The 26,291-nt window shown below is 37.2% G+C and overlaps 2 protein-coding genes across 4 annotated transcripts in view; one reads left to right on the top strand and one right to left on the bottom strand.

Moving 5' to 3' along the window:
• serpinh1a (serpin peptidase inhibitor, clade H (heat shock protein 47), member 1a) overlaps positions 1–26,291 on the bottom strand; it is a 290,988-nt gene that overhangs the window by 218,268 nt on the left and 46,429 nt on the right. The window lies entirely within an intron of this gene.
• usp25 (ubiquitin specific peptidase 25) overlaps positions 9,921–26,291 on the top strand; it is a 49,468-nt gene continuing 33,097 nt past the window's right edge. For all 3 annotated transcript variants that reach the window (XM_079804766.1, XM_079804765.1, XM_079804764.1), the window contains exons 1-5: positions 9,921–10,178; positions 13,724–13,801; positions 13,920–14,064; positions 16,449–16,572; positions 16,706–16,868. In XM_079804766.1, coding sequence (XP_079660892.1) covers positions 10,137–10,178; positions 13,724–13,801; positions 13,920–14,064; positions 16,449–16,572; positions 16,706–16,868 — 552 coding nt within the window. In that variant the 5' untranslated portion in view covers positions 9,921–10,136. The remainder of the gene's footprint in view (positions 10,179–13,723; positions 13,802–13,919; positions 14,065–16,448; positions 16,573–16,705; positions 16,869–26,291) is intronic.

Raw genomic sequence — 26,291 nt, 5'->3', positions numbered from 1 at the left:
AGATATTATAGTATATAAAGTCATTGAAAAATCGTCTCAGAAAATGTCTAGAAAATTTTATTTAGTTTTTTTTGGAGATGCCATCTTTGATATTTTTCTTGTATCTAATGCAATGACATTCAGACATTTTTAATAAGGCGAAAAATGTCAAAATACGTTAAGAGCTGCTGTAAAGTGCATAAAAATTGTGATTTTACGTTTAACTTCCTTGTTCTTCTGCCGTCTTCCCACTTCCTTAAACCTCTAATGAGGTTTCTTTTCTTCAACTTCACATAACCTTTCCTCCATGTGAACTTCTCCATCCAGAGATTCTTATCATGCTTGAACTGCCAGTAACCCCCGATTTCCTTTTGGCTTCAAAACAGAAGAGAGGGCAAATGCACAAGTCACACGTCTGAACCGGGGTCAACGTTTAAACCTCACAAGCGGCCGTTTGTCTGTCTCACATCCTCTGATATCCTGGACTGTGCCGGTGGACAGGGCGGGGGGGGTTGGGGGGGGGGGGGGGGGGATGGGTGAGTTGGAGGCGGCCCAGCAAGCTCCTTACGATTTAACTACAGCCCACTACACAAAGGAAATGGTTTGGTCTTCCAGGAAGACAAAGTACTGGGGTCAGCAAGGTTCAGCAGGTTGAGATGGAGATTTGGAGCCGCTGTGTGTATTTCCTACGCTGAAGCACGGCCTCCTGCGTCAATGTTTAACCAGACTGCGTTGTAAGCCACAGCTGCTGGTTAAAAAAGCACTCATTCACAGGTGCTTAATTACATCTTAAAGGTTATCTGATTGACTGATTCTCACAGGCTTCTGTCAAAAGGAAATAATTGTATACCATTAATTTACCACAAGAGACACATCCATCTATCTATCTATCTATCTATCTATCTATCTATCTATCTATCTATCTATCTATCTATCTATCTATCTATCTATCTATCTATCTATCTATCTATCTATCTATCTATCTATCTATCTATCTATCTATCTATCTATCTATCTATCTATCTATCTATCTATCTATCTATCTATCTATCTATCATCTATCTATCATCTATCTATCTATCTATCTATCTATCTATCTATCTATCTATCTATCTATCTATCTATCTATCTATCTATCTATCTATCTATCTATCTATCTATCTATCTATAGGTCTGTCTGTCTGTCTGTCTATCTATCTATCTATCTATCTATCCATCCATCCATCCATCCATCCATCCATCCATCCATCCATCCATCCATCCATCCATCCATCCATCCATCCATCCATCCATCCATCCATCCATCCATCCATCCATCCATCCATCCATCCATCCATCCATCCATCCATCCATCCATCCATCCATCCATCCATCCATCCATCCATCCATCCATCCATCTATCTATCTATCTATCTATCTATCTATCTATCTATCTATCTATCTATCTATCTATCTATCTATCTATCTATCTATCTATCTATCTATCTATCTATCTATCTATCTATCTATCTATAGGTCTATCTGTCTGTCTGTCTATCTATAGGTCTGTCTGTCTGTCTATCCATTTATCTGTCTGTCCGTCTGCTGGTCTGTCTGTCTGTCTATTGGTCTGTCTGTCTGTCTGTCTATCTATCTATCTATCTATCTATCTATCTATCTATCTATCTATCTATCTATCTATCTATCTATCTATCCATCCATCCATCCATCCATCCATCCATCCATCCATCCATCCATCCATCCATCCATCCATCCATCCATCCATCATCCATCATCTATCTATCTATCTATCTATCTATCTATCTATCTATCTATCTATCTATCTATCTATCTATCTATCTATCTATCTATCTATCTATCTATCTATCTATCTATCTATCTATCTATCTATCTATCTATCTATCTATCTATCTATCTATCTATCTATCTATCTGTCTGTCTGTCTGTCTGTCTGTCTGTCTGTCTGTCTGTCTGTCTGTCTGTCTGTCCATTTATCTATCTGTCTGTCCATCCATCTATCTATCAGTCTGTCTGTCTATACATCTATCTATCGGTCTGTCTGTCTGTCTGTCTGTCTGTCTGTCTGTCTGTCTATCTATCTGTCTGTCTGTCTGTCTGTCTATCTATCTGTCTATCGGTCTGTCTGTCTATCGGTCTATCTATCTGTCTATCAGTCTGTCTATCCATTTATCTGTCTGTCTATCCATCTATCTTTCTGTCTGTCTATCTATCTGTCTGTCTATCCATCTATCTATTGGTCTATCTGTCTGTCTTTCTATCTATCTATCTAAGAAAAAAGAGAGTCAGGTTTGCAATTTTACTACTTAAAAATATTTGTCAGGAAACTGCGTTTAAACAGTACCCTTGCAGACAAATCTTCCTGGAACCACCAGGACTATACTTTGTTATCCATCAGATCCATCCATCTGATGTAAATTATGGCTATTGTTTTGATGACAGTTATTGAAAATGCACAGGGATGTGCAATTTCTGTATGGCGTATTATTGCAAAAGATTGGACAGGATTCACATTTACGCTTTTACTGTTGGCATGTCAACAAATTACAGTACAACGTCAATGTAATACAGAAAAGAAAAAGATAAGAATATTTTACAGCACAAAGGGGAAATAATACAAAATCAGAAAGGTTAACATATGGAAACGCCCCTAAGGCTGAACAAATTCTCATCCACATCACAACCTTGCACTGCAGCACAGAAAGCATCTTTTGCATTGTCTTATCAGCCACATTCCCCTTCATTTGTGAAAGTCGAGATTCACAAAGAGCAATTCATCAATTCAGGACACATTTACAAAAGTCTAATAGAAATGTTTAGAGAATATTATGACAGCTGGCTCAACCTAGAGCTGCACGATTAATCGTTTAAAGATTGCGATCTCATTTCAAACATCCCCGCAAACGATTTAGCTGTGTCTATTATTTAAACCTTTTAACAAGTGCGATCACAGCGAACATGTTTTGGGAATTAAGACTATTCAACAGAGGACCTGTGTAATATATTTTGATCAACATGACAAGCAATTGATAATGTAGGAAACCGCAGACAATTGTACATTGTACACAAGTGACTAGATAATGTGGAGTTTCAACAAGTCATTTTGAGAATTTCAATTGTGATCTGAGAAATGAGCCTAAGCGACTGTAATAGACCTGAAGGAAACTTAAGGTAACCCTATTGCCCCCATACTGGAGTGCCCCTTTTCACAAAATGTAATATAAATCTCTGGTGTCCCCAGAATTTGTCTGTGAAGTTTCTGCTCAAAATACCCCCCCAGATAATTTATTATAACTCCTTTAAGCTTCGGATACAACGTCAACACAAAACCAGCCAAAATGTCAGAAATTACCAATTGTGGAGTCGGGTACAGATGAGAGACTCAGGAAGACATTGCAACTTTTAGACTGCACCTGGACGTACCTTTAAAGCTGCACTATGTAATTTTCCGTCCACTCGAGGTCGCCTGTTCAAAACAAAGGCGTAGTTTTATGACGCCACGTTTGAGCGCAGAATCTTGGGACATGTGGTCTTCACCTCACAGCCGGTGGAAAAGAATCGGGATAGGACAGAAATCATGTTCATGGATGCAATTATTAACGTTACTGTAGTATGAAGCAGAGCAGGACCGAGTGTTGTGGAGCTGAGCAAGGCCGCTGGAGGGATTGTTAATGAGGACTTTTATTATGACACAGTCTCCAGCGGGACTTTTATTATGATACAGTCGCCGGCACACTTCCGGTTTGAGTCATGAGTATGAGGTAACGCTAGCCTGACGTCGTCATACTCAATTCTAGTCAGAATATGAGTCTGATTCTGCTCCGTTGGGCTGTGATTATTGGGCGTGTTTCAACCGAACCAGGAAAGACCTCAATTGGATAGACCTACAACCAATCAGAGCAACGGAGCGACGCATAACGTTAGTTGTCAAATGTCAACAGAACTCAACTGCACTGTGTTGCCATGTCCGCGGGTTGAAGCGACCCCAATTATGTGATATACAGACCCAGGAATGCGAATTTTAGCAGGCAGTCCTTCCAAAATAACACATATTTTACCCCCCAAATGCCTTTTTTCCCGGAGAACCCCCTTGGAAAGCTATTGGGCTTGTTTTTGGCTAGTTTTGAGGAATGTTAGCAATTGGGCGGGTTTTGTTGTAAACACTTGGCAACCCTGTCTGCACGCACGCTGGACTAACGTTAAGGCCTGTACACACTGGGACGAATATCGCGCGCGCTTATCGCCAGCGTTTTTCGTGCCGTTTTTCGGCGCGTCTTGAGTGTTCACACCCAAGCGATTTTCACTGGCGCTGCGCCGAGTGAACGTGCACATTCAGTAGATGCGCTCCCGGTACACAAGATGGTGCTGCGGCACTTTAAGCCTCTGACACTCGCTTGTCACACAGAAGGAGAAGAGAGACAGTATTTACGTGCTTGCCAAAACCATAGACATATTATGTATATGGACAAAACCATTCACACACTTTTTGCTAACTGGCAAGCAGCATTAGCAGTTCATCTTCTTCTTTGTCTACTTACTACTTCTTCGTCGTATCAATGTGTGCTCGGCAAGAGCGTTTTGTGCTTGAGCGCCACCAAGTCGTGTTTTACTGTCACTTCAGCAGCTCCAGGCACGTGAACAAAAGCGCAGATCTCATTGGTCGGCCAGTTTTTTACGCGGCGCGTCAAAATAAAAAAACGAACCCGAGGCGTTTTTTTTAAAAATTACGCTTTTACGCCTGGCGTTTTGCGCGTCGGTGTGAACACTCACATTGGCGCCCATTGTTTAGTCCCGAGGCGTTAAACGTCGGCGATAAACGCGTGCGAAAATCGTCCCGGTGTGAACAGGCCTTTAGAAGAAAAAGATGAGTGTAAACTAACTTTGCCGGTGTTGTAAAAAAAGAATTTAAGGATACACAGAGTACTTACCAACACGATCATCATTTCTGAGAGAAATAGTGAAGGTGAATGCATATACGAACAAGTTCTCCGTTAGGATTAGAACAAATTCAACCCAAGCGGCTTTTGATGACGTGGATGATTACGTTGCTGTTGATCATCTGTCCATCATCGTATAAAGCCCGCCCTGACAATTTCATTGGTCCGAACAGCTTCTGTTCGGGCATAATTACTTCTCTATTGAGCAAGTCCAGACCGAACTGCCCAAGTAAAAATGTTGTGGGCGGGGCTAAGTTCGGCTGGCATCCAGGCTAAGGTAACGCTGCTCTGTTTATCATATTAGAAACATCTGAGTGTGTTGAAAATGATGTTATGACGTTACTCTGTTCATTCGCTCAGCGGCTGCTATGACACTTGTTCACACTGCAGTTAGAGTAAAGCGTTTCTGCAGAATAAAACCGGAAAACGAGGGTAACGCAGATATGACGCAATCGACAGGCGACTCCCTCACACGTTCCTTGGTTAAAATAGCAATTTCTCACGATTTACAAATAGTTGGAAACATTTGGGATAATGTAAGTACTCAACTGAACAAAATATATAACACTGGCCTAGTGGTTATTGGATATTTTACTCCAAAAAAATTACATAGTGCACCTTTAAAGTCAGCATGAAACGGAAGTTGCAAATGTCTTTTCTTTCCTATATTGTGACGTATATTCAAGTGAATCGGCTTCCAGAACAAGAAAAAATGTAGGGAATCTGGATTTGATTGGATCATTGAATGGTGGTTTGCTATTGGTCAATCTCATGTTACCGTCAGTGACAGGTTGCCCCGTCATCAGAGAAGAGAAGAGATGAGCTGCAAGAGGGAATGGAAATTATTTTGATGAAAGAATATGAATTCAAAAAATTACTTTTATAAATACTGCGATGTTCCATAAAAAGGGGCCATTTTGAGTTCATGGTGACTTGCTTAGCATTGACGCAATTATGAAAAACACTAATAACTATAGACTATAAGCCACTATAGACTGTGCTTTATAGAGGTTTTTCCACATCTAAGGAGGTTTTACGCCTAACAAACACCCATTAACTGTGGTCAAATCTCTATAACATGTCTTTGTGGGGCTTATTGCTTTTATCAGTGCTGTTTGCTGCAGATATTCTTTTGTTTCCATTGTTTCACCTACTACTGCTCCTCTGTGAAGGTGAGCCTCTTGAAGTCTGTGCCAGTGCCTCAGGGGTTGTGACCTTTGTCTCTCTCTGACATCTTCAGCTCACTCACTGTGGTTGATCTGCAGTTGCCCTGCAGCTGTGACCCCTCCCTCGCTCCCTCCCATTTCCCAGCAGCCCCCTCTTCAAAGGCCACCAGAAATGTGACAGCTGGCAGAAGAACTTCTCCTTTCATTAAGAGCGCTCACTGAGCCCTGTTGTTGATCGCGGGGCAACTGGTGGTGTGTTGACCTCGTGCCACAGAGCATAAAAGAGCTTAAAATTGATTCACACTTAACTTATGCTGGAGTTAACGTTTCATGGGTTAATGGCACGATAAATGGACTGATATTTCAAGTTCAGCGCTGGAACAGATGTGGTCCCATGACCTTTGATAATATTAGGGTTTTGCGCATGATGTGAGAAAAGCTTGAATATGCAAGTTCAATAAAACTAGTTTCACAAGTTAAGTGTTCATGAAAGAATATTCAATTAACTTCAATAAATAGAGCAATTAATTACATTTTGAGAATTTTTATATTTATATTATTTTAGTATTTTATGTAATATAAAATCCTAATGTCATTTCCATTTAAATCTGTAAATATATTTTTTTAAATTACAAACAGTATTATTATATTTCATATTTTGTCTCAGGAATTTTGGACCTTACTTTATATAATATAATTAATATAATATGAAAATAATAATAAAACGAAGAAAAAAAAAAATATATATATATATATATATATATATATATATATATATATATATATATATATATATATATATTTACATTTTATTATTATTATTATTTATATATATATATATATATATATATATATATATATATATATATATATATATATATATATATATATATATATATATATATATATGTATATAATAAAAATAATATTTTTTTCCATATATATATATATATATATATATATATATATATATATATATATATATATATATATATATATATATATATATATATATATATATATATATATATATATATATATATATATATTATCTGATCTCAGGAATTTGAGCCTCAGTTTATACATATAAATAAAAATTGATATACTATATATTACTGAAAAATACTACTGTATATATTCTCTTTTTCATGCTATATAGTATACTGTATATTCCATATATACTATATATAATATTTATTTCATACTATATATTCTCTTTTTGTGGTTGCATGTTTAACGAAACTTTTGTTTGTTTGTTTTTTATATAAAAATGTTTAATTTAAATCTGGAAATTAAATGTTAGAGTATTGCAAAATATTATTTTCATTATATATCGGGGTTATCTAAAATCATTTATTAATATTATATAAAGTATATTATCTTTGTGTAAGTACACCTTGTATAATCTAGAAATAAACATAATTGATATGCTATGTATTACATTTTTTTAGATGTAATTTTTAAAAATGTTATTATAATATAGTATAATATATAGATATACACATACATTTTATATAGGCTACAATATATTAAATTTTTCTTTTTGTGATAGCAGTTTTTTAAGAAAACGTTTGTTTAAATATGTTCTACGCATGGCCAGCTCAAATTCAGCTTCATGGGTCATGGACTTTAGCGCAAACATTTCCACAAATCACTTTTAAATGTGAAAGGGCATTTTAGTGTCAAGCAATCTCACTGAGGCCAGATTGAGATTAGAACTATAGGTTCTGAGGGCAAAGGTCAGAGAGAGTGACCGCCTCAACTTGTAGAATATCGCCGGAGATTCATTTCCATTCCCAAAGTTGAGGAAATTCCCCAGACTGACCGGTGAAACCTTTGAATTATGCTTCATAAAAATGTTAAGAGAGTATTTGTTTAGTTTGACTTTACTGAATTCTTTACTGTGGGTTCTTTGCGAGTAACATGCTAAGTGAGTGTTATTTTTAATTTAACCTTACAGATGACAGCTGTAACATGAACTCACATGTGGTTGCCATGGCGGAGCCAACTGCATTTTCATCACATCACATTTAGTGACCTGTGACCTGTAAATGTATCTTATGCAATCACAGAGAGCTGTGCTTAATTACTGTACAGGAAACAGTTTTGAAATTCCTCAGATTATTACTGTAGATACACACATGCAGTGAAATATATATCACACATTATAAGGATCATGAGAGACCAAACTCCATATTTACACAGAGTTCCAGGAAAAAAAAATCTGGAACAGGGCTACAAAACAACACATTGAGTGTCATGGTGTAAGTAAAATGATACCTGGAGTAAAACCCTAGTGACGCAGATACTGCTGTTTAGGTCGTGCTCTCATTCGGGTGACTTATTCAGTGCAGAAAGGAGAAAAAGGAAAACTCACAGCAAAAATGCACTAAAAAGAAGTACAAATATCCCAACCTTTTTTTTTGTGTCCTTTACTCTTCTGTCTGGGTCAGAGTTGAACTTTTAATTGATTGAAAGCATGTACAATAGCGCCACCTGCTGGCAGGACATATCATTTCTATCATCTATCTATCTATCTATCTATCTATCTATCTATCTATCTATCTATCTATCTATCTATCTATCTATCTATCTATCTATCTATCTATCTATCTATCTATCTATCTATCTATCTATCTATCTATCTATCTATCTATCTATCTATCTATCTATCTATCTATCTATCTATCTATCTATCTATCTATCTATTTCAACATGTTGATAAACACATGAGAATTTCATATTCATAAAAAGGCCCAATAAGAAGCAATATTAAGATGCATAAGCCAGACTGCAAACCATATTTAAATCATTTATTTCCCACTCAGTCTGTGCAGGTGTAACTGTCATACTTGGCTTGTTGACGTGATATGGCATTTTCACTGTCACACAAGATAAAAATGAATATAATTAGAATGGTCATCATACAAAATGCTTACATGGACCTGTTGACATAGAAACTGCTTTGTCTTTAGATTTTTTACATTTTTGAGCCAAATCTCAAAATTGTCCTATGGTGTTACTGTCGCAAGCATGGTTCAATAAATACTTTTATAAGTATAAAAAGAAACGAATACAAATGTTAAAAAAATACCTCAGGCATAATTTTACAAGTGTCTATTTTTGTGAATGACAATATTTTTTTTTCACCCATATAGAAATGCATAGAACTTGATACATTTGATTAAAAGGGGTAATTTCTGTTGTCCTTTGGTGCGACACCCCTATATTCTTTCTATGTCACACCATAGGACACATTTCAGTAAAATTTTTCAAAAGTTAGTGACCCCTTATGTTTTCTCAAACATTAGACTTCACACTACATAACAATATGCATTTGTTTTACAAAAGTGGTGTTTTACACAACAACAACAACAACAAAAAAAAGCATTTTTACTGCTTATTTGTCAACTAACAACTTACACTTTCACTGAACAGAAACAATAACTTTCACTTTCGTTTCATGATATTACAAAACTCAGTCAGCTGACTTTGGCCTGTTTGTATGTTGCAGTGATTACAAAGTCAATACCCATATTAAAAAGCAATACAATTAATTATAGACTAATATGTACATTTTTTGCTATTTCGTGAACTGTTTAGTGTTTCATAATCGTTTACTGTTTACATTTCCAATTTGCTGGTGTCGATGGTAATAACATTGTAACGCTCCATACAGTGTACAGTATATAGGCTATATGTGTGTATTTTATTATTGGGAAATAACTTTTTTATTTATTTAATGATTATATAATTGTATTACTTTATTTATATGTGCATTGTTTTGTTTATACATGTTACTCCATCGCTATGACGTATGGGCGGGCGCGCGCGCATGTGTGATCCAGACCCAGCTAATGGATGTCAGAGATGTCAGATGTGACTGTGTTGCTCGTGTTCTTCATGGCGCCTTTGCAGCGAGGATGAGTACGGGGTTTTTCTTTTTTAAACTCTCCCATATTCTTCTCCTCTAACTCCTGTATGCTCCGTTTTTACCCTCGAACCTGAGTTCATTTCGTCTGGATCGGAACCGGCCATGACCGTGGAGCAGAATGTCCTGCAGCAGCACTCTCAGAAGGTAAGGCGCGCGCACCGCCCGAACACACAGACCCGGTTCGGCCCAGATCGGTTCGTCTCGGTTCGTTCGGTGTCATAAGGAGGTTTATGGTGGCGTTGAAAGTGCCAGTGGCTCAGTTTGATTGCTGCGGCCTAGTTATAGCATCACATTAGCCGCGCCTTACGGTTTTCTGTTTGTTTTTATATAATGGATCTTTTGTGCTTGTATACGTATGAGTTTTAAATATTTTAAACCGTTTAAAACAACAAACAACTGTAAATAAAACAACACAAGCCCGTATAACTAACAAAAAGACGCGAATTAGTCGTGTTTGTGCTAACAGAGCTAAAGTTGCTAAACTTACCCTTCAAAACACACTGAAATGGCAGTGAAACTCTTAAATATTATAAAATACCCCTCAAAGTCTCCGTTTGAGTGTTCAGAAGAGTTATTATATCTCTTGTTGAGTTTATGTTTGATGTAGCACGTTTGTTTATGTTCTGGTACCCACACAGCTGCTGTAAAATAACGTTAAATATATATTTTTTAGTTATAGTTTGTAAACATTAGGGTTTCATGTTCATTTGTGCCATATATGTGTGTTATTGTTAGGGTTATTTATTTAATCTGATTTTAAACATGAAACTTAATGGTTTTCGTTTATGTGGGATTCAATTGCATCTGTTTGTAAACAAACTCTTGATGTCAAATTTTTTGTTGTTGTTGTTGACGGATTTAGTTTTGTTTTGTGGGATTGTTTCAGTAGTAAACATTAGGGCTATTTTTGTTTGATATTAATCCGGTTAGTCTTTTGTTTATTTGTGACATTTTAGCTTTGTTCATTTATTTAATCTGTAAAGTTTGTAAAGATACTCTTAATGCCCGTTTTTATTGTGTTTTATTTAATCTGTTTGTAAATATTGGGCTTTTCTTGCTAGTTTTAATGTTTTGTTGATCGAATCTGTTTGTAAACATATTTAGCCACTGGTTGTTTAATATGATACATCTTAAGTGCACATTGTTTGTTTTGGCCTTTAATAGTATAATGCTCTATTTAGTTAAAGGGATAGTTCACCCAATTCCAATTCTGTCATCATTTACTCACCCTCAAGTTGGTCCAAACCTGTGAATTTCTTTCTTCTGCTGATATTTGTAAGAAATCTATACAGGTTTGGAACAACTTGAGCATGACTAAATGATGACAGAATTTCCATTTTTGGGTGAACTATCCCTTTAAGATTATTCATCAGATTGTTATGTAGTAACTGAAGAAGCGATTTTGTGATCTTAATTACACAAGATGAGTTTTCAGTTGCAGCAGGTGGTGGGGAATATAAAACTGTATTTTGGATAAACTGAAAGCGGACAGGCTGTTAGCTTCAGCAGCCCTTATTTGGCACAGAGCTTGTGTTGCTTTATCATGTTACTGTTGAGAAATGTGTGTTACTTAGCTCAGCGCGTCCATACCACAGGCAGGGCGGGGTGTGCCACCTTCAGAGTGTTGGGACGTGCCCGCTTCGCACATACCTCGTTTCATGTCATATCTTGAACGGAAAGGCATGCAATGCATTAGAAGGTCAGTGCAGCATCCCTTAGCCACTGGCTGAAAGATTATGTAATGATGTCCGTAACTCAAGACTTATTATGAGGAAAGCAGAAGAACATTTGAATGTGATTCATTCGATGGAGCCAAAACTAAAATGGTCAGATGAGTAGAAACAGATCAGTCACACTGCGTTTCGGTCTTGGGAGGAGCGCTGTTCCTCCCTCTTCGGCTTGGCACAGTCTATGTTTGTCTCATGCTGTTCCTGATCATAGCCAGGACTGAGATAAAGGGCCAGTGCTCTGTGTTTCCCATCCAGAAGTGTGAGATGATGTTCTGTTTGCAGTGGGTCCTGATGCTCCTCAGTGGTGCTGGTGACAGCAACCCGTTTGATCCTGGTCTTTCAGAGCCATACTTTCAACGTTTGATCCATTTGCCAACTTATTCTGCCAAAACCCGCCCACTTAGACAGAAAGAGAAAAAATTACCAACCACAATTTGTTTTTTTTTAAAGGGATAGTTCACCGAAAAATTAAAATTGTGTCATCATTTACTCACCCTTAAGTTCTTTCTTGTGCTGAAAATAACAGAAGATATTTTGAAGATGAACAGTTGATGGACCCCATTGACTTCCATAACTAGGAAAAAAAATATGGAGGTCAATGGGTTCCATCAACTGTGTGGTTTCTGACATTCTTCAAAATATTTTGTCTTGTGTTCAACAGAAGAAAGAACACACAGGTTTGGAACAACTTTAGGGTGATTAAATGATGTCTATTTTAATTTATGGGTAAACTATCCCTTTAAAATGGTGTTTAGTGTTGGGTAAATGAATATCATGTTCACTTTTATGTCTCAAGCACATCTCTTGGGTTTTGAAAACAGAAACATCATACACCAATATTTTCATGTTATGGCTGTTAACTGATATATGGTTTATTATTAAATGTCATAATAGTCAATAGAAGTCAGTCAGTTTTAAATGCTGCAAGTGAATTTAGGCGTCACAGCAGTATGAAATTGGATAATCATTTAGAGATTTACTAAAGATTACATTTAATAGTGTTATTAAGTTATTAGTGTTATTAAAGATTGACTTTAAATGAGCATTAGATGACTGCAAAGCCAATCTCAATTTAAAAATAGGGGAAATAAGCACATACAAATTAAAGGGTTAGTTCACCCAAAAATGAAAATTCTGTCATTAAAATTAAGATTGAACCACTGTAGTCACATGGACTATTTTAACAATGTCTTTACTACCTTTCTGGGCCTTAAAAGTATTAATTAAAGGGATGGTTCGCCCCAAAAATGAAAATTAGCCCTTGATTTACTCACCCTCAAGCCAGGTGTATATGACATTCTAATTCTTTCAGACGGATACAATCGTAGTTATATTAAAAAAAATGTCCTGGCTCTTCCAAGCTCTATAATGGCAGTGAATGGCTGTTTCTGTTTTGATTATTATTAAAATGATGAAAGTAATTCACATGGCTCCAGGGGGTTAATTAAGGCCTTCTGAAGTGAAGCGATGCATTTGTGCAAGAAAAATATCCATATTTAAAACTTTACAAACTGTAATCTCTAACTTCCGCTAACTGTTGTATGCGCGTTCACGAGAGATTGGCGTTCCAGCGTATGACGTAGGATGACATCTGTAGGATATGAATAGGATATACACCTAGGATGACTTGAGGGTGAGTAAATCATGGGCTAATTTTAATTTTTGGGTGAACTATCCCTTTAAATAGCTGTCTACGGAGGGGTCAGAGAGCTCTCGGATATCATCAAAAATATCTTAATTTGTATTCCGAAGATGAACGAAGGTCTGGTGTGGAATGACATGAGGGTGAGGAATTAATGACAGAATTTTCTTTTTTGGGTGAACTAACCCTTTAAATATACAGTTTCGGTCGATATGAAGCAGTATAGAGGGGATGTACAGTCATACGAGCACAGGAAAGATATGAAACGGTTGTCAGTTTCTGTTAGAAAAGTGTTTTCTCTTGCGTTTTCCTCACAGCACCAGCAGACATTACTGAACCAGCTGAGGGAAGTTACTGGAACTACAGATGTTCAGCTTTTACAGCAAGCACTGCAGGTGAGCTTTCCGTTTCATTACCTCTCTATATAATTTATTTGCAGCTGATTAGATAGAGGGACTTTTAATATTATTTGCATCTAATGTAATATATGTAACAAAATGTGTATGTGTCCAGGCCAGTAACGGCGACCTAGCCGAGGCGGTTGCCTATCTCACCGAAAAGAACGCCAAGGTCCCGCAGCAAGATGAAGCCACCTATTACCAGACGGCCCAAATCACCAATGATCGATACATCAGCGTGGGCAGCCAGGCTGACACAAGTACGTATTTAAATCTCAGAACAATGATTGGCCGGAATCCAGTGAAGGATTATGCTGCTCTGTGATGAAGCACAATGAAATGCCATGACGCAAAGGAAAGCTGAGTGCAAAACCAGCTGTAAATGCTAAACTGATTTCTAAGCAGTTCTAAAATAACTCGGAGACAATTTGTTTTAGATTTCAATCTGTATTTTGGTGCCTGACACGTGAGACTTTAGGATTGATTGAACTTCTAAACTGCAGGAGTGAATTAGCACTGCTGTGTCAAACCAGAGAATGAATGTTTTTGCCACGCGTCTTGCTGAAATTCCTCTTTAGGAAAGCGATTCTGAAATGAGACATCATGTAACTCGTAACAGTGGAGTTCTGGCAGCCCTCTTATAAGTGCATGCACATCATCTCGGAGAGCCAGACCTTTAAAGATCCAGCCTGCTGCTCCTCCCAGCTTGTTTTAAAGGATGAGGACACAAACTCCCGTTCTACTGCTGAGAAAATGCTGACAGAGGGAATGTTAGTTTGGCATGATGCCTCATGGTTTTATTTGAGAGCTCGACATGCACTTAAAAGATATTCTTTATTTTTTCTATCACTATGACAGTGTTATAACCTCTTGAGCTGTCTAACTAACGAAATATCAAACAGGCTGAATAATCGTTAGCCTGGCTCCGCCCTCCTACTTCCGCTCAATTTTCATTTTCCTTCAGTACTCCGTCTGGGATTGCGGTATATTCTCTGTTTTTCTCCGATCAAATTTTTACCGGTCCAATCAGCGAACAGAGGGAGTGGCTGAGAACGATGACGTTGATGTCGTGCGCTTGTTTGAGATGACATATGTAACGACCGAACGTTGGCGATTGGTTATGGCAGATCCAGAGTGGCTCTGGGTAGATCCAATAGTTTTAAACTTCAACAGAGAACCCGCCTTTAATGAAGTTAAGACTTGTCAATGGTGAGGGGCCAGACTCTCTGTACAAATGAAATGTACGAGTCTGGTTGGACCAGGCTAAGTAATCGGGTGATGTTTGAGCATTTTGATATTCTTGACATTTGCTGATTAACAAAAGTGTTCAATGTTACATAACACATCTGTTACACTGTTACACAATATATGTATATTTTATTTGATGTTGTTAAATTTTAGTATTTAAAATGTTTTATTATATTAAAATATTACATTTAAATTTGGCTTGTAAATATTAATTTTATTATGTAAAATAATATACATAGTGGAGATATATATATATATATTATTTTTTACATATTTTTTTATATAGTATTTCAATTTTCTATCAATTTTTTTTAAATATATACTTGCATGTGTGTGTATTTATATACATAATAATTATACACAGTACACACACATATATTATGTAAACTCAAACTTTTTTTGGATGAAATTAATCAATTTGACAGCACTAAAATAGATAGATAGACAGACAGACAGACAGACAGACAGACTGATAGACAGATAGATAGATAGATAGATAGATAGATAGATAGATAGATAGATAGATAGATAGATAGATAGATAGATGGATAGATGGATGGATGGATGGATGGATGGATGGATGGATGGATGGATGGATGGATGGATGGATGGATGGATGGATGGATGGATGGATAGACAGACAGACTGATAGACAGACGGATAGACAGACAGACAGATAAATGGATAGACAGACCGATAAACAGACAGATAGATAGACAGACCGATAGATTGACAGACAGACAGACAGATAGATAGACAGACAGACAGACAGACAAATGGATAGACAGACCGATAGATAGACAGACAGACCAATAGACAGACAGACAGACAGACCGATAGACAGATAGATAGACAGACTGATAAACAGATAGATTCACAGACAGACAGATAGACAGATAGACAGACAGATAGATAGATAGATAGATAGATAGATAGATAGATAGATAGATAGATAGATAGATAGATAGATAGATAGATAGATAGATAGATAGATAGATAGATAGATACTATAATTTCGATTAAAACATCAAAATATGAGGAAAATGTTTTACATTTTTTACATATTTTAAATATGAGGGAGGAACAAAACGCTAAACTTGGTTAAGTTATTTATATGACAAAATTATTTGGCAAAAAAAGCAAAACAGGTTTTATTTTACTATGCAAAAAATGGCCATAAAGCTCATAAAAAAAGCTTACATTTAATACAATATAATCAGTTATTAATATTTCACTGGTTCGCTCTTGTTTTTGCACATGTTCTTAATTTCTTTGTATGACAGCCTGGCCAAAAAGTATGTACGCACAATTTGACAAGTTTCATTGCATTATCACAAATAAAACAATTGACTCCAAGCACCACACGAATGTTCGAATGTTCCTTGATTTGTTTCAGATGTAATTGATCTCACTGGAGATGATAAAGATGACCTTCAGCGGGCCATCGCTCTCAGTCTGGAGGAGTCGAACAGGGCCTTCAGAGAGACGGGCATCACTGATGAAGAGCAGGCTATCAGCAGGTGGGCTTTTCACTGTACTTTTAACCGTAGATTTCAGTGTAAAATGAATCACATGACAAGTAGAGTTACATCAGAACTCTTTCATACCTTGTGCGACCAGACAGAAGTGATGTTTGGTGTCTTTGTGCTTCAGAGTCCTGGAGGCCAGCATCGCTGAGAACAAGGCCAGTCTAAAGCGCACGCACACAGAAGTATGGAGCGATTCACCCAACCCTTACGACAGGAAGAGGCAGGATAACTGTCCTGTAGGGCTGAAGAACGTGGGGAACACGTGCTGGTTTAGTGCAGTCATACAGGTCAGTGTCAGCTGCTGTGAATGCTTTACAATAACAAACACATTTGCTTATTTAATGAACTGAAAACAACAAATGACAGTTTAATTAGTTAATTTTAATTGTGGTTTATTTGAATTTATAATTCCCCAGACAGTTTTGGTTAGTCTCACACATTGCAGATCTGAATGAAGCCGAGTAGCCTTGCATTGCAGTTATTAATAATGAAGAGATATCGCTGTATCAATGCATCAGTAGATTTATTATTTTTGGAGAAGACAAAATTCAATATGTGCATCTAGACTGTGTTGGATCATGCTTAAAATGATAGAGTAGATGAAACATGCCATGAAAATGTATAATAAATAAACTTTTTGATACTTTTTTTCATCAAGGATGCATTAAATTGATCAAACATCACAGTAAAGTCATTTAAAATGTTATAAAAATTATATTTCAAATAAATGCTGTTCTTTTAAACGTTCTATCATTCAAAGAATCCTGACAAAAATGTATTACGGTTTCCTCAAAAATATTAACTGTTTTCAACATTGATAATAATAAATCAACAATTAAAGCTGCGAGCAGCGATGACGGGCCCAAGCCGGTGGCACCGCCACGCCGGTGGCATCAGCTTAACTGTGCACGGCAGGCAATATGCATTTAAACAGGAGAATATTTTAGAATCGCTCGAATATGCCACATTTACCGCAGCAACTGGTGCCACTATCACCACAAGCCACATGATGTAATTTAAATCTAGATTAATTTTAATATCATAGGATAAAATAAATAAAAGTTATATTTTCCTGCTCAAAATTTTGTAAGTCCAGAAGGCCAGTATTTAATTCAAGGTGTTTGTAGTTCTTTTTTACTTATTCACACTAAAGTAGGGATGAAACGGTATGGAAATTTAACATCACGATTATAGTGACCCAAATTATCACGGTTATCAATATTATCACGGTTTTGTTCAAACAAGATGAAAGTGTTCAAAAAGAACAGATGCACACACTTAAAACATTTCAACAAGTTTTATATTTGAAATTAAACAAACAACAAATAACTAAAGCAGCTCTAAGCACTTTTTTAAGCTAGATTCTGTGGGATTTCTTTACTTAATGGCCGTCGTCAATAGCAACGCATAACGCATAAATAATAATAATTTGTCGTAAATATAATCTCTAATATTATCTCTGTAAATATATTCTCAATAAATATTCTCATCAGTGTTCAGCTACGATGCATTTAAATCAAGCATATTTTGTGTTAGAGCCCAAACAGTATCCAAGTGAAATAATGCATATCCATATTTCCATATGATTTGACAGTTTATTTTATTAAATATCAAAATGTGTGCATCATACCTGACACTTAGATGAACACTTTACAGTCAGTTTTATGACTGTCATTCTCTTTAAATGCTAGTGAAGTTTGGTAACGTTATACACGTTTCAATGTTGTATGTAACTTTGCAGACGGTCCCTAACTTCGCCAGCGTTATGCCAGTCATATCAGATGCGCTGTGGTTCTGCTGTGTTTTTTTTAAACCATTTTACCTAAATCACCAAAATAATAAATGTTATATTTACCCATGGCCTTCCCTGTTATACAGAAATGTAATAGTTATCAAACCTTCCTTAACTGCATAAATAATAAATGAAATATAGATGAATCATCATTAAAGCTACAATTTTCTCTGTTCCCGTTGTTCTTTGATGAACATTAATGACAGGCATCATCAGTGCTACTGTCACTTTAAGAACAGCCGTGGATCTCACGCGCGGTCCCGCGCATCTCATTTCCTCACAACTCTTTAAGTTCATTTAAGACGTTATTTAACTAATTTAAGACTCGAATATGAGAATACTCACAATCCTCTGTGTTATTGTTTGTTCAAGAGCAAAAGAGAACTCGATGTGAGCAGGAAACTGACGCGAGTCTATCTATGCGTCGAGTGTGTGTGTGTGTGTGTGTGTGTGTGTGTGTGTGTGTGTGTGTGTGTGTGTCAGTGTCCCTTGATTAGCTGACATGAGACGCATCCACACAGATAGGACACACACACACACACACACACACACACACACACACACACACACACACACACACACACACACACACACACACACACACACACACACACACACACAGCATACCAGCATAGCCATACAGTTTAAGTTCACCTACACTTTATATTAATAAAAAGGTTTACAGTGCAAATACTGTTGTTGCATATACTGTGCATAAAATTTGAAAACATTTGCAAAAAACACCACTGTATCATTAAATTTTTTTAAACCTTTAAGTAACCATTTTTTAAACATCTATAAACATTACTTTTACATAGATAGACGGACCAGATATTCCTAACACTTTGGGAATACTTAAGGGTTACTAGTTGTTTTGTAAACTGTCTATAAACATTATCTGGATGGTTATTATAAAGTTGCAACCGATGACTATAATACCTTGTTAAATAGTTAATAAACAGTACCAGTAAAACGTGGGCAGTACCAGTAAAACATGTAAACAGTACCAGTCAAACATGTGGGTTGTCCTGATACTGTACTTCAAAATGTAACAGTGTAAAAATTGCCACAGAATAAAGTAATTGTTCAAGATCTATTGGTAACTCATAAAAATAATGTCATATTTGCATAAACTGTCACTACCGTATATATCCCGACACTAGCACATTAAGATAAGCTATGAAAAAAATCATGTTCCTCTGCCTCTTTCTGGTTAAATAATGTTTATAATAATTGTTAATATAGCATGCTATATTAACTATTCCAGGTTATTTATGCATAGCATAAATAATAGTTAGTAGAGCATGCTATGCCACTTTCATCAAAACCTATTACAAAGCTATAGCAATCTCATGTCATTCCGTCTTTTCGAAAAAAAAGTTGCACTAACTGTTCGTTACAAGCAGCATTTGCCGTCAGGCAGGTAACGATAGCTAACATAAACATATTTTTGCTAGCCTACCTGCTGCAAACTTACACTTTTTTTGTACAAGACAAGTAGAGCTATTTTATCCAGTGTAATTTATCACATACCACTATCTTGTTTTTTCTTATCCTCCTCTTCCTTTCTCTATTTTCTTTTCTGGCTTCCTGAAGCATAAAATTCCGTTTAAAATCCGAAGATTTTGTATTTTGCCGCAGCAGAGATCGCGTGGTTGGCTGGCTGCTGTCAGCGACTTCTGAGAGGGGGCCCTTAAGGGGGATCCCGATAACAGTGTCATTGCACTTTACTGCATTGACTATCAATGGGGCGCTCACACAGTTTGTCGTTTCATTTTATTCTTAACCTGTCGCTGTCTTGGGGCCCCAGGCCAGCTCGAGGCCCCAAGCAATTGCTTGGTTTGCCTGCCTTGTCGCGACGGGCCTGCACACACACACACACACACACACACACACACACACACACACACACACACACACACACAGAAAGAGAGTTTAAAAAATAACACAACACTGCCACCCTTTAGTGAGGGGAGGGCAGACAGAGAATAAATATTCAGAAGAAATATATTAAATAAAATAAATATATTGATCTGAAAAATAGTATGATTATTTTAAAGCTATTTGGTTACATTTTAATAAAACATTGTTTTAGTATGTTTTTAAACACACACACATACACGTTGTAATACCAGTGTAATACCCATGTCATTATACAAATTTGTGTCCTCATAAATCACAAACAAGAGAGAGAGAGAGAGAGAGAGAGAGAGAGAGAAACAAGTTTTTTTTTTATCCTGCTTCAAAACTAATACAATGCTGCCATCTTGTGTTCATTGAGGGGAGAGCAGCAGACAGAGAATTTCTGTTCCCCTTTTTTGTCCTTATTTAATCCCTCGCCATGGAAACACCGTTTGAGATATCCAATATCCGTTCACATTTTAGCATCTTCAGTATCTTTGTTTCATGTTGACCGAGTTTGGTGGAGATTGAATAAAACGCCTACGAGGAGAACGTAAAAACTCAGACCCCGATTTAACCAAAAATTTACCTTCAAACCAAAATATCTGACTTCCTGTTGGTCGGAGCTAATGACTGTAAATTAGAAAGTTGTCCGGCTCGATGAGGTCAATATATATACTGAGTTTGGTGATTGTAGATGAAACGAAGCCCTTCACTTTTGTCAAAAGGTGGCGCTAGAGAGCCCCTCATCCCCACCCGTTTCTGAGGCTTTGTCCATGTGTACTGACTGACATCTCTGATGTGTGTGTTGAGTTTCAAGCAGTTTCAAGCAATTTCAAGCATGCTAAGAGCCTCAGAACAGCCAAAAGATTATTAAACTTTGACACGTTGCCATGGCAACAGTATTTGAAATTTCAGGAATCCATTTCATACGTCTCTATCTCTCATGTTTTCACATTATACTGATGAAGTTTGAAGTAAATGGGGTGAAAATAAGATGGTGATTCAAAGCATTTTTGAAAGTGACACACTTCCTGCTGCCAGTTGGTGGCGCTATAACTTTGACTCACAAAAGTCATATCCATGTGATCGGCCTCTTACAACAAACACACAGCTGAAGTTTCATCCAAATCAGTCAATGTTTGCACAAGTTATAACACACTTCCTGTTTCCCTTTTCTCGCCATAAATTCGTTGCTTCGCCACGGCCACACCATTTGAGATATCAAAAATCCGCTCGCAATTTAGCATCCTGGATATGTTCTCTTCATGCTGACCGAGTTTGGCGATGATCGAAACAATGGCCTCGGAGGAGTATATTAAATTCCAGAGCATGGGTTTTCCGAACAACCGATTATAGCTCACTTCCTGTTGGGCTGACGCATAACTATGAGCACGAAAGTTGTTTGGCCCGATGAGGTCTATATGTGTACCGAGTTTCATACATGTACGTGCAAGTGTGTTTGATATATGGACCAAGTTTTCAGACCCCACTTTAGGGGGCGCTGTCGAGCCCCCCTGCCACGCCCGGGTACCAGCTTCAGTCCGGCTCTGATGGCCGCGCATTCCGACGCCCGTGCGAAGTTTCAAGAGTTTTCGAGCATGTTAAGTGCCCCAAAAGTACCCGAGAAGTCGAAAAAAAAAATAAAAAAAAAAAAATAAAAAAAAACAAAGAATAATCTGAGGAAGAACAATAGGGCTCTGCGCCCTTTCAGGGCTTGGGCCCTAATTATTGAGCAGCAAATCATCATATTAGAATGATTTCTGAAGGATCATGTGACAATGAAGACTGGAGTAATGATGCTGAAAAATCAACTTTGAAACAGAAATAAATTACAATTTATATTAAAGCTGCGAGCAGCGATGACGGGCCCAAGCCGGTGGCACCGCCACCCCGGTGGCATCAGTTTAACTGTGCACAGCAGGCAATAGGCATTTAAAATGGGAAAACATAAAAGGACTATGTCAAAGTCATCTGAATTCACCACATTAACTGCAGCAGTTGGTGCTGCTATGACAACAAACCACAACAGCCACATCTATGAGATCAATTAAATTTTATATGAATTTCATGTCAGATTATGTCAAAGGTCAAATTGGAATGAGTTCAGAATACCATTCGAATGCTGATGTGGTTTTATTCTAACACTTCTCTTCATGTGTTTTTGAGCTACCTTAGCTACCGTTTGTGCACCAATCTTATGCACCATAAAACATGCTTTCATTTCAATATGGGTGGTCCAATAAAATTTTTTTAATAAAAAATGTATAAATGGAGCCAAATCACAGAAACTGCAAAGATGATTTTAATATCAGTGTTAGGTAAGAGTAAGATGCGTGTCTACATTTTATGGAAGTTTATTATAAATAGCCACTTTTATAAAATCATGTGAAATTTATGTTTTAATACATTTATATTATATCAGTAAATAATTAATTTAAAGACATATGCATCATACGTGATCTTGGCAAACACATCACATGACGTTTTTATTTCAAGTGATAGTTATTTGTGATAGCCTATATGAAAGGGTTAAATTATGATCATCAAGAGAGAAAGTCACACACACACACACACACACACACACACACAATGATAGAGTGAGAGTGAGGGGAAGGACTGAGAGAAAGGCACACACACAAACTCACAGGGTGAGAGAGACCCCCCCCCACACACACACACACACACAGATAGAGAGGGGGAAGGGGAAAGACAGGCAGATGGCATTCCATAGACTTAATGGTTTGTATACTGTACAAACTGTACATTCTATCCCCCTACACTACCCCTAAGCCTACATATCGCACGCACACACACACACACACACACACACACACACACACACACACACACTACCCCTAAACCTACCATCACAGAAAACATTCTGCATTTTTACATTTTTATTAAATTGTTTAGTATGCTGTTAAAGCTATTTTGATTTACGGGGACACATGAAATGTCTTCATAAACCATGATTATGTTGTAATAAACACCCCTCCAACACACCCATTTCTGAGGCTTTGCCCATTTCCACTGACTGACATCTCTGATGTGTGTGTTGAGTTTCAAGCAATTTCAAGCATGCTAAGAGCCTCAAAAACAGCCAAAAGATGATTAAACTTTGACACACTGCCATGGCAACAGTATGTAAAATATCAGGAATCCATTCGTATGTCTACATATGCCATGTTTTGTCATTATACTGATGAAGTTTGAAGTAAATCGGGTGAAGACAAGACAGAGATTTAGCATTTTTGAAAGTGACACACTTCCTGCTGCCAGTTGGTGGACACACAAACACACACACACACACACACACACACACACACACACACACACACACACACACACACACAGACACACAAACCCCTTAAAGCTATTTCATTTATGGGACACAGGAAATATTCTCATAAACCATGTTTACATTGTAATTTGTAGTATATTTTTAAAGCTACTTGAGCTACTTCCTGAGCAGGAAACTGACGCGAGTCTATCTATGCGTCGAGTGTGTGTGTGTGTGTGTGTGTGTGTGTGTGTGTGTGTGTGTGTGTGTGTGTGTGTGTGTGTGTGTGTGTGTGTGTGTGTGTGTGTGTGTGTGTCAGTGTCCCTTGATTAGCTGACATGAGACGCATCCACACAGATAGAACACTGACTGACAGACACACACACACACACACACACACACACACACACACACACACACACACACACACACAGCATACCGCAGCATAGCCATACAGTTTAGGTTCACCCACACTTTATATTAATAAAAAGGTTTACAGTGCAAATACTGTTGTTGCATATACTGTGCATAAAATTTGAAAACATTTGCAAAAAACACCACTGTATCATTAATTTTTTTTTAAACCTTTAAGTAACCATTTTTAAACATCTATAAACATTACATTTACATAGATAGACGGACCAGATATTCCTAACACTTTGGGAATATTTAAGGGTTACTAGTTGGTTTGTAAACTGTCTATAAACATTATCTGGATGGTTATTGTAAAGTTGCAAGCGATGACTATAATACCTTGTTAAATAGTTTAATAAACAGTACCAGTAAAACGTGGGCAGTACCAGTAAAACATGTAAACAGTACCAGTCAAACATGTGGGTTGTCCTGATACTGTACTTCAAAATGTAATAGTGTAAAAATTGCCACAGAATAAAGTAATTGTTCAAGATCTATTGGTAACTCATAAAAATAATGTCATATTTGCATAAACTGTCACTACCGTATATATCCCGACACTAGCACATTAAGATAAGCTATGAAAAAAATCATGTTCCTCTGCCTCTTTCTGGTAAAATAATGTTTATAATAATTGTTAATATAGCATGCTATATTAACTATTCCAGGTTATTTATGCATAGCATAAATAATAGTTAGTATAGCATGCTATGCCACTTTCATCAAAACCTATTACAAAGCTATAGCAATCTCATGTCATTCCGTCTGTTCGAAAAAAAAGTTGCACTAACTGTTACAAGCAGCATTTGCCGTCAGGCAGGTAACGATAGCTAACATAAACATATTTTTGCTAGCCTACCTGCTGCAAACTTACACCATTTTTGTACAAGACAAGTAGAGCTATTTTATCCAGTGTAATTTATCACATACCACTATCTTGTTTTTTCTTATCCTCCTCTTCCTTTCTCTTTTTTCTTTTCTGGCTTCCTGAAGCATAAAATTCCGCTTCAAATCCGAAGATTTTGTATTTTGCCGACAGCAGAGATCGCGTGGTTGGCTGGCTGCTGTCAGCGACTTCTGAGAGGGGCCCCTTAAGGGGGATCCCGATAACAGTGTCATTGCACTTTACTGCATTGACTATCAATGGGGCGCTCACACAGTTTGTCGTTTCATTTTATTCTTAACCTGTCGCTGTCTTGGGGCCCCAGGCCAGCTCGAGGCCCCAAGCAATTGCTTGGTTTGCCTGCCTTGTCGCGACGGGCCTGCACACACACACACACACACACACACACACAGGACACTGGCATACAGCGTGTTATCTTGTGTCTTGTCGCGCTTGGAACACTGCTACCTTTTAGTGAGGGGAGGGCAGACAGAGAATAAATATTCAGAAGAAATATATTAAATAAAATAAATATATTGATCTGAAAAATAGTATGATTATTTTAAAGCTATTTGGTTACATTTGAATAAAACATTGTTTTAGTATGTTTTTAAACACACACACATACACGTTGTAATACCAGTGTAATACCCATGTCATTATACAAATTTGTGTCCTCAAAAATCACAAACAAGAGAGAGAGAGAGAGAGAGAGAGAGAGAGAGAAACAAGTTTTTTTTTTATCCTGCTTCAAAACTAATACAATGCTGCCATCTTGTGTTCATTGAGGGGAGAGCAGCAGACACAGAGAATTTCTGTTCCCCTTTTTTGTCCTTATTTAATCCCTTGCCATGGAAACACCGTTTGAGATATCCAATATCCGTTCACATTTTAGCATCTTCAGTATCTTTGTTTCATGTTGACCGAGTTTGGTGGAGATTGAATAAATCGCCTACGAGGAGAACGTAAAAACTCAGACCCTGAATTACATAAATATTCACCTTAAAACCAAAATATCTGACTTCCTGTTGGTCGGAGCTAATGACTGTAAATTAGAAAGTTGTCCGGCTCGAAGAGAACAATATATGTACCGAGTTTGGTAACTGAAGATAAAACTAACCCCCCCACTTTTGTCAAAAGGTGGCGCTAGAGAGGCCCTCATCCCCGCCCATTTCTGATGCTTTGCCAATGTGTACTGACTGACATCTCTGATGTGTGTGTTGAGTTTCAAGCAGTTTCAAGCAATTTCAAGCATGCTAAGAGCCTCAAAACAGCCAAAAGATTCTTAAACTTTGACACGTTGCCATGGCAACAGTATTTGAAATTTCAGGAATCCATTTCATATGTCTCTATCTGTCATGTTTTCACATTATACTGATGAAGTTTGAAGTCAATCGTGTGAAAATAAGATGGTGATTCAAAGCATTTTTGAAAGT

Source organism: Gobio gobio (assembly GCF_949357685.1).
Source record: "Gobio gobio genome assembly, chromosome: 22".
Taxonomy (NCBI): domain Eukaryota; kingdom Metazoa; phylum Chordata; class Actinopteri; order Cypriniformes; family Gobionidae; genus Gobio; species Gobio gobio.
Note: the sequence above shows the minus strand (reverse complement) of the source record. Positions and strands in the feature narration are given on the sequence as shown.